The sequence below is a fragment of the Nyctereutes procyonoides genome, unplaced genomic scaffold (assembly GCF_905146905.1).
Source record: "Nyctereutes procyonoides isolate TBG_1078 unplaced genomic scaffold, NYPRO_anot_genome, whole genome shotgun sequence".
Classification (NCBI taxonomy): domain Eukaryota; kingdom Metazoa; phylum Chordata; class Mammalia; order Carnivora; family Canidae; genus Nyctereutes; species Nyctereutes procyonoides.
This window is the reverse complement of record NW_026575112.1, coordinates 634,231-644,512: the sequence shown is the minus strand read 5'-3', so window position 1 is coordinate 644,512 and position 10,282 is coordinate 634,231. Positions and strand designations below refer to the sequence as shown.

The 10,282-nt window shown below is 33.9% G+C and overlaps 1 protein-coding gene across 1 annotated transcript; it reads left to right on the top strand.

The window, feature by feature from the left end:
- Positions 1 to 6,892: 6,892 nt before the first annotated feature.
- On the top strand, positions 6,893 to 7,870 carry LOC129514951 (olfactory receptor 10AG1-like). The gene has a single exon (XM_055333643.1). It carries the CDS (start codon positions 6,893 to 6,895, stop codon positions 7,868 to 7,870), a length of 978 nt encoding a protein of 325 aa, XP_055189618.1.
- The last annotated feature ends 2,412 nt before the right edge of the window (positions 7,871 to 10,282 follow it).

Here is a 10,282-nt window from a genome sequence, read left to right as displayed (position 1 = left end):
TGATGAACAATACAAAGTAAATTAAATATGCAATTCCTTTTATTTTTTTATTTTATTATTTTATTTTATTTTATTTTATTTTATTTTATTTTATTTTATTTTATTTTATTTTATATTTTTTTCCCCTTTAAATACCATGTATGAAAAAATGCTTAGGAACAATTTCAAAAGAGAAGTACAATAGTATACTGACAGCTACACAAAATTATTTTTTTAAGTTGTAAAATTTTTAAATGTTAAGCTGGGAATATTTAATATCATTATGCTGGTAATTATCCCCTATGTGACCTTTAGTCTCTATATAATCTCAATCCAAGTCTTGGATGGCATTTTTGCAGAAACGACCAGTTGATCCCACTATTCATGTGGAAAGTCATTTGGAAATCTGACAGATGGAGTCTTAAAAAGGAAAAATGGCTAGACATGAAATTTTGTATTGATTCTTGGATTAAAGGCAATGGTTTGACTGAATGGTCAAGGACTTGGAAGGAATATAATTGAAAATTGATGACAAAGAGGTTTTTGTTATTTTTTTTAAAGATTTATTTATTCATGAGAGACACAGAGAGAGAGAGAGGCAGAGACATAGGCAGAGGGAGAAGCAGGCTCCATGCAGGTTGCCCAGTGCGGTACTGGATCCTGGATATTGGGATCATGTTCTGAGCAAAGGGAGATGTTCAACCCCTGAGCCACCCAGGCATCCCGATGACAAGAAGTTCTGAGGATAAGATGTGTGGATAGACTTCTCTGAACATGCAAAAAAAAAAAAAAAAAAAAAAAAAAAAAAAAAAAAGTGAAGATCTATGTGTTACATTGAATGCTTACCAATGAATCACTTTAGACAGGAGAATTTTAATAATCAAGCAGACAGGGTTACCTTTTCTGTGGTTACTATTTAGTCTTTGGCCAACTATACCTGTCATGGCACAATGTGTTCATGAACAGAATGGACTTGGGGGAGGGAGAAGGTTATACATATGCTCAGCAACATGAATTTCCACACACCAAGCATGACCTGATTAGAGCCACCACTTTATGTTCAAATATCAGTGGCAGAGACCAGCACTGACACTCTTAGACACATGGACGCATGTGCACACACACACACAGACTTATTTCAGGAAATTGGGTATGAGACTACTGGGGCTGGAAAAGCTAAAATGTGTAGGGCAAGGTAGCCTCCTGAAAATCTCAGAAAGAAGCTGTCTTGAGGAAGAATTTCTTCTTTCTCTGGGAAACCTCAGTCTTGCTTTTGAGGCCTTCCGACTGATTGGATGAAGCCTACATTATCAAGCATGATCTTCTTAAAATCAGTTTATTTCATTTTTTAGAATTTTATTTATTATTTAATTTATTTATTCACCCAGGACCCCAGGATCACGTCCTGAGTTGAAAGCAGATTCTGCACCACTGAGCCACCTAGGTGTCCCCAAAATCAGTTTATTTTAAATGTTTTTTAAATAATAAATTTATTTTTATTGGTGTTCAATTTGCCAACATACAGAATAACACCCAGTGCTCATCCCGTCAAGTGCCCCCCTCAGTGCCCGCCACCCAGTCACCCCCACCCCCCGCCCTCCTCCCCCTCCACCACCCCTAGTTCGTTTCCCAGAGTTAGGAGTCTTTCATGTTCTGTCTTCCTTTCTGATATTTCACACACATTTCTTCTCCCTTCCCCTCTATTCCCTTTCACTATTATTTATATTCCTCAAATGAATGAGACCATATAATGTTTGTCCTTCTCCGATTGACTTACTTCACTCAGCATAATACCCTCCAGTTCCATCCACGTCGAAGCAAATGGTGGGTATTTGTCGTTTCTAATGGCTGAGGAATATTCCATTGTATACATAGACCACATCTTTATCTATTCATCTTTCGATGGACACCGAGGCTCCTTCCACAGTTTGGCTATTGTATTCTTGGTTATCAAAATACTCATAGTTTGGGACTTTGACACAATAAATATTCATGGTGTGTAAAAGCATGATACATAACTGTACTATCTTACTTAAAAGTTTATTTTAAATGTTAACCACATCTGCAAAATACTTTTAGAACAATGCCTAGATTATCGTTTGACTGAACCCTAGGCACTATAGCCTAGAGATGCTGACATAAAGAACTACCCATCACAGTCATTGCTGGTCAACTTGGCAACTGCAAAAATTTCCTTAAGCCAGATTTAGTCTCCAAATAAAGGCAATACAAATACATAATTCCACTTAACCTGATACAAGTATTCAACCTGCAATCGCGAACATGCTTACTCTTTTGCCAGACAGAAAAGAGAAGATGCAAAGTCCTTGGGTGATGTTCACGCTGGTTCTTGATATTTTGACACATTCATAACAAAAAGAGGAAGAGATACTCATAACAATTATATTCCTTGTTTCTGAAACTAATCATAGGTCATCGCTACTATTTATAACCATCTTCTTTCAACACCAAATTCGTATTCCCTTGCCCTCAGAAAGCATTTCAGGTGGTCGTGGTTATTTCTTTGGTGAGGTGATCCAAAACTTCATTCTTGAATGGTCTGTAGCTCTGTTTCAATGCACCTGTTGCAGTTTTCCATTGGATTTAATAATTTCCTTTGAAGTTAATATCAGGGTACATTATATCTATATATCTATTATATATGCACATCTATTATATATGCATGTTATATGCAGTATACATTTTATTTGTATCATATGTGATACACAAATTCCTGAAATCTTAGTTATGATACTTTCTTTCACAAATACTTCTGATTTTATAAATTCTTTCACTTATGATCTACCTTTAATCTCTCTACATGAGTACTTCATGTATAAATAACAAAGTAGGGATCATTATGGAGGGCAGAAGACCACCGGTAAAGTAAACTGCAAAGGTCAAGAGAATCTCTGAGTATCTATGGTATAATAAAGACATTTCTTAAGAGCTCTAAAGAATACCTAACTAGTTAAAGAAATTTGATTATTTGCTAGAGTCAGATTTTTTAAAAAAAGAACAAAGCACAAGAAAGAAAATGCTTGAGAGGACAGTAAAGACATACATAAAAAAATGTTATGGCCAGAGATATTTGGTTATTTCCCAAAATATTTGAATGGCAAACATAATGAGTTAGTTCAATTAAATGGTGATTTGGGAAAGGACACATTCCCACAAGACAGAAAGACATTTTTTAAAGAGCACTATTTGCTTTGAAAGAAAAATATTGGTTAGAAAGGTATCTGCAACTCCTAATATTTAAATAGTTTAAAATTTAATTTCAGTAGTATTTAACTAGAACCACATTTTCAGAAGAATGATATTTAAACACTCTGTATCAAAGAAAGAAATAGTTTCATTTGAATCCATAAAGGTAAGTGTAAACTTTTACATCAAAGGTCTTATTTACATTTTAGGTTGGCTTTCTGAGCTATTGTATCTTCAGTATCAAAGTTCAGAAAGTCGAAATATTTATAGAATATTAAGGGAATAATCTAATGAACTTAAAACTATATTTCATGTCACATCTATACTTTTTTTGTTTTTCTATGAGCAGATCAGTGAGATAAGCAATAAAAACATTGAAAATTTCCTACTTTGAAAGGTAATATTTGTCATAATGTAACAAAACATTCAAATATTTGGGGCAGTTTTGACAAAAAATTCTAATGTAGCAAAACTTAGTAAAGTGGGAACTGGATATTTTAAACATAAGTTTGTACCCTGCCATCAATGAAATAAATAATTATTTCTAAAGAAATGCTGTCTTGAAAAGAAATCTGAAACTTTTAAGGCATTGAAAAATTATTGATATTAGATTTTTCTGATTAAGGAGATACTACAGACCCAAACTGCAAACATAACTGCCTGTTCGTTGTCCTTATCCAAGGGGATTTAGCGTTCTGAGGTAATTAGCTGGATAAAACAGAGAAATTGTCCTGTGTCCCTGAGAAAAAGAAAGTCCAACTGCAATGAAGTTCTGTCTATTAAATGTACAAAAGAATAAACTCTCTGTTTACCTTTCAGCTTGAAGGGCTTTTGAGAATGAATAGCGTTAATTTCAGAGAGGTAGCGTGACCTTCTTTGCTCTTCTCTATACATAATGGAGGAACACATACATGCAATCAAATTATGCTTATAAAACAATCTCATCTCCAATGCTAGGCATGGTTTTAGTGGATTTAAAACACTAGAAACTATTATATATTTTAATGTTTTACTAATTATTAAGGTGAAATTTTAGTTGTGAAAATACTTAGAAGAAATCTCAGGTTGTCATTTCCATCCCCTGCTTCCTACCTTCCTCCATCCCTCCTCCCTTCCTGCCTGCCTTCCTTTCTTCCTTCCTTCCTGTTGCTTGAGTTTCATCTGGTTCCTGATTCATTTATTCTTTAAGAGTCATTTGAGAAAATAAATTGTTCACAGCTTTATGGGAGATGTAAGTAATCTCTTTGCATTGCAGAACATTATAATTTCATTGGAAATTTTTGGAAATTAGACACAAAATCACTTAAATGTATAAAATCATTCCTATAAATGTATATTAAATATAAAACCATGGAAGTAGAAGCTGTCAAACAGAGTCTGAAATATATAGTGGAATTAGAATAAGGTTTGCAGTCAGAGACTGTTGGATCTTTGCAATGATTCTTTATAACTCAGTTCTCTCCAATTTTCTGGGTCATTAAAAAATTGAAGATTAACTTGTGAATCCTGCATATATCTGATCAATATATGATAACTTCCAATATTATAGTAAATCCTCAATCTTGGAATAGACTGAAAAATTATCAAATTCATAGAGAGAATGTACATATTATTAAGGAAAGATCTTTATGGTATTATAATATCTAAGAAGGGAATTAGAAATTAGATAGAAACTGATTATTCTAATTCCTTCATTTTCAGAGTCTTTATTGTGCAATGACTCATTTAATATTTATAATGTTTGTGAAATTAAGAAAATACTCATCATTACTTCCTATTCAGAACTTGCATCAAACCCCATTTGAGCAAATTAGTTACTCAGTAAGTTGTAGATTGTTAGTTTCCTATTTCTTTTCCAATTATTTATTAATTCTACTTTGTTCTGTTTTTCCAAAATGCTCACCTATTAGAATACTAGAGAAGACTAAAGGCAGGACCACCATGTGAGAGGAGATACAGAAGTAAATACAAACACAGCATGAGAATAGCATATCCTACACCAGCCTCTGATGGAGAGTATAGTGCATGACAGTTAATAATGGGAATTATTATACATTTATGAATCAAATGCATATTGAATGGTTTATGTACATTAAATACCCAGGAAGGATGTAGAATATAAATATGATATTTTATGTTCTCTTCGTTTTACTTGTTGTAGTAAAAGTAAGCTGGACTTTTGAATTGTACAAGCCTGAATTCAAACTTCAATAATGCCATTTATTTGTTGTGATCTTGGTTGATTCATATAACATTTTCATGTTGAAGTTATCTTACAAATAGAATGGTAACAGAATTACCTCCCAGCACCATTATGAGGATTGACTAAGACAACATCTGTGAATATACCTACCACAATGTAGAATCCCTGCTCTAGAAGTTACATGCTTAAATGCAATCTTCAGATACTGGAATATGTGCATGTCCTCTACTCAGTACCATAGGAATGATACCATCATACCGGAACTTTCCATTTTCCAAGTACTAGGTGAATCAAACACAGAACTTAACAAGGTGATGTTGGTATCACAGAAAGATTTGTAGGATGTACTTTAGGAGCTCGTTGGAAAGAAAGAACATGTGTAGGGAGACAATAGAGCTCAGATAGGAGTTGGATGGTCTAGGAGAGCCTGATAAATGAACTGGGAGTTTTGTGTTACTTATAGAATATTTTAGTAAAATAGGATGGAAATAGGCAAAATAAACATACTATCAGAGTAGGAAGGGCAACCTCCCTCTTGGATCCTTTTAAAAAGGGATTTTTCTCTCTTTGACTTAAGTCTTTTTTTTTTTTTTTTGACTTAAATCTTGATTGAAAACATGGCTATTCATATCAGGAATTATATCTCAAATGCGATATTTGCAATTTGATAAATATCTCTTTCCCCATTGATAGCCAGTTTTGAATGACTTTCAGTTGAAATAAACTGGCTATAACAACCATTACAAGACAAAAAAAAAAATCACAGAGACCACTCAGGAAAATCACTTTCCTCAGCTCATTTCTTAATATATAATGGCATGATGACACAAAAAATATTTGAGACAGCTTAAATCCAAATGTGAATGTATATAAATATTTTACAAGAATAACATGAAGAGGAAGTTCGGTTTGCCAAAATATAGTATAACACCCAGTGCTCATCTCATCAAGTGCCCTTCTAAACAAAATTGTCAAATGGCTTCCCTAAAATGAATATTTTTATTAATTTTATTAATGTGATACCAATTAGACATTGATATTCTGATCATCAAAGCTGATAACAAAACACAGCCTTACTCATCTCATTATTTTTTTAAAGATTTTATTTATTTATTGATGACAGAGAGAAAGAGAGGTAGAGACACAGGCAGAGGGAGAAGCAGACTCCATGCTGGGAGCCTGATGTGGGACTTGATCCTGGGTCTCCAGGATCACATCCTGGGCGGAAGGCAGCGCCAAACCACTGGGCCACTGGGGCTGCCCAATCATCTCATTATTAGTAACAAGAAAATATATCAGTTTTCAGCAGACCTAATTCCTAATAGGAATATTTTCTGATCAATAATATTTAGTGACAGAATGAACATTTTTAAAACTATGGCTTAACATTAAATGCAGATGTTTCTCTAAGACTCATTGTTAGTGACTTTATCATTTTAACAGTGCAGTACACTTATTTTATAGGTTAACAAACTACAACTCAGGCAGATAAAGCAATCTCACATGTTGAATTCTTTATTTTCACAGATGCTACCCAGGGGCCAAACTACAGAAGGCAATTTGTCTTCAGTTGTGGCATTTGTTCTCCTGGGATTTTCTGACCTTCCTCCTAACATCCAGGGATTTCTATTTGGAATTTTCTTTCTCATCTACATGTCCATCTTAATAGGAAATGGTCTTATCATAATAATTACAAGGGTAGACTCTGTTCTCCAGACACCCATGTATTTTTTTATTGCAAATTTTTCCTCCTTGGAAATCTGTTATGTGTCTGTCACCCTCCCCAGGATTCTGGTGAACCTTTGGACTCAGGACAGAAGCATTTCTTGGTTGGGCTGTGCCACTCAAATGTGCTTCTTCCTCATGCTGGGAGCCACTGAATGTTTCCTCTTGGCAGTGATGGCCTATGACCGCTACGTGGCCATTTGTAACCCTCTGCACTACCCTCTCATCATGAACCACAAGATGTGTGCCCAACTGGCTGCTGGTGCCTGGCTTAGTGGAATTCCAGTCCAGATAGGACAAACATGTCAGGTGTTCTCGCTGCCTTTCTGTGGTTCTAATCAAATTAACCACTTCTTCTGTGACATCCCCCCATTGATCAAGCTGGCTTGTGGGGACACTTCACTTAATGAGATGTGTGTCTTTGTAGTTGCTATATTATTTGTCATGATTCCTTTTCTATTTATACTTGGCTCTTATGTGAAAATCATTTCCACCATCCTAAAGTTGTCCTCAGCCAGGGGCCGGTCTAAAGCCTTCTCCACCTGTTCTTCCCATATCATTGTTGTGCTTTTATTCTTTGGATCAGCTACCATCACCTACTTAAGGCCCAAATCCATTCATTCTGCAAGAACTGACAAGATGCTCTCTCTTTTCTACACCATTGTGACTCCTATGTTTAACCCTCTGATATACAGTCTTAGGAACAAGGATGTGATCACAGCACTGAAAAAATTATTATTCAAGAAAACAGTGTGAGCATCATACAGATCACTTTTTAATACATTTGTTTCATAGCTATCACAAAAATTAAATTAAATTCCATTTTACTTATGTTTACTGATGGCACAATCAATCACTCATATTTATTATGTAATCATTGGTGATTATTGTGTGTTTTAGAGTTCTGGCCTAAAGTCACTTGTAGCTGCATCTTTAACAAGCCAATTAATTAATTTTAAAATTCTCTATTCTTTAAGACAAGTTCATTTTTTTTCACAGAATATTATAAATTTACCTACCTTAAAATTTTTCAGATGATTTTAACTTCTAGAACTATTTTTTAAAATGTGTAGAAGTAGGCCTGGACTTACCCATTTGTCAAATATTTACAAATACTATGCTGGCATTTATGACACATTCATTTCTTCCTGATAGGTTTACACCTAGATATGTGTTAAGGGAGTGAACACAAGACAAGTTATAAATCATACTGAAATTGTAAACAGAAATTAAAAACAAAATGAAATTCTTTAATTGTATCCACTTTCTCAGTATGAATTAAGAAAATGTTTCCATGTGTAACCAGAGGAAGTCAAACACCTGATCTGGCTCTGTCATTCTGTTTTAAATATAGTTCATGATTGGATGAGGAAATGGGGTAAAGTGGGTGATGGGCATTAAGAAGGGCACTTGATGGAATGAGCACTGGGTGTTATATGCAACTGATAAATCACTAAATTCTACCTCTGAAACTAATGATACACTATATGTTAATTAATTGCTTTTAAATAAAATAAAAAATATATTTCACCTATAACTTTTCTCACACTTAAAGAACCCATTTGAAACTTTAAAGGGGAGAAAGCAAGAAAAAAACGTTTACATATGATTACTCAATATCACAAATAGTAATATATGCACATTGAAGATGCCCAACACTGTCTGCCTATAAATTATATTTAAATTAGTGTAACAGTGACTATTATTTCCCCTTTTATCATTGTTTCATTTATATAAAATAAGACTTTTTTTACTAGAGAGTACAGATAAAATCAAGAACTAATCAATCATAAATATCCTACAGATAAGAAGACTTAGGGTATTTATCTTTTTTTTTAATAAATTAAATTTCTATTGGTGTTCAATTTGCCAACATACAGAATAACACCCAGTACTCATCCCGTCAAGTGTGCCCCTCAGTGCCTGTCACCCACTCACCCCCACCCCCTGCCCTCCTTCCCTTCCACCACCCCTAGTTCGTTTCCCAGAGTTAGGAGTCTTTATGTTCTGTCTCGACTTAGGGTATTTATCAACATTGCACTTAACATCCACTTCTCTGTTTTGAGTGTGCAACTCAGAGGATACTGTCATTATTTCTAAACATTTTTTGTTAATGTTTGAGGACTGTATTATTTATCCAACATTGGATATAAATTATCCAATTTATAAGTTTGTTTATCCCTGTAGATATTTGTCCCTTTCGATTAGTTTTTCTTTATAAGGGCTTGCATTTTTAAAAATTATTTCTTAATTTAAATTCAATTAGTCAATATATAGTACATCATTAGTTTCAGATGTAGTGTTCAATAATTTATTTTAATTATAATATTGGATGTTTAAGTTTGAATTTTCATTTTTAAGGACTAGCATTTTAACCTTCCACCTTAACATGATGCCCTATGTCATCTTTGTTTTTATAAGTATGGATGGATGTAAATATCTTAACCTGCCTCATGTATTTTCTTACACATATGAAGAATTGCATATATTCACCATGGTGATAATAATGAGGGTGTTGAAGATAATGACAATATTTGTGAGAATGCTGTTTTGATCTCTTCTTTGTTAAGCACATACTATAGTATAATGGAAATAGCATTAGTTCAGGAATCAAGGTAGCTGATTTTTATTTCTAATTTACCTTAAATGTTCATTCTTGAGCAACTCAATTGTTATTTGCAAAATTCTGTCTATAAAATAGTAATAATGTGTAATATTATTATCTCATAGCAATATTATAAAAATATAAACATGATCTTTGGATCCAAAAAATTTTGTTAAAAATTCAAAAATTTTGGAGAAGTAGGCAAAATCTAGTTTTCCAGAGAATTAAGGGTACACTTTTTTTTTTTTTTGAGATATATATAGAGAGAGGGCAGCCCTAATGGCCCAGGGGTTTGGTGCCGCCTTCAGCCCAGGGTATGATCCTGGAGACCCAGGATCAAATCCCATGTCAGGCTCCCTGCATGGAGCCTGCTTCTCCCTCTGCCTGTGTCTCTGCCTCTCTCTCTCTCTCTCTCTGTCTGTCTTAAATAAGTAAATAAAAGCTTAAAAAAAGATAGATAAACCATTAGCCAGCCTTATTAAAAAGAAGAGAAAAAAGACTCAAATTAGTAAATTCATGAATGAAAAAGGAGAGATCACAACCAATACCAAGGAAATACAAAA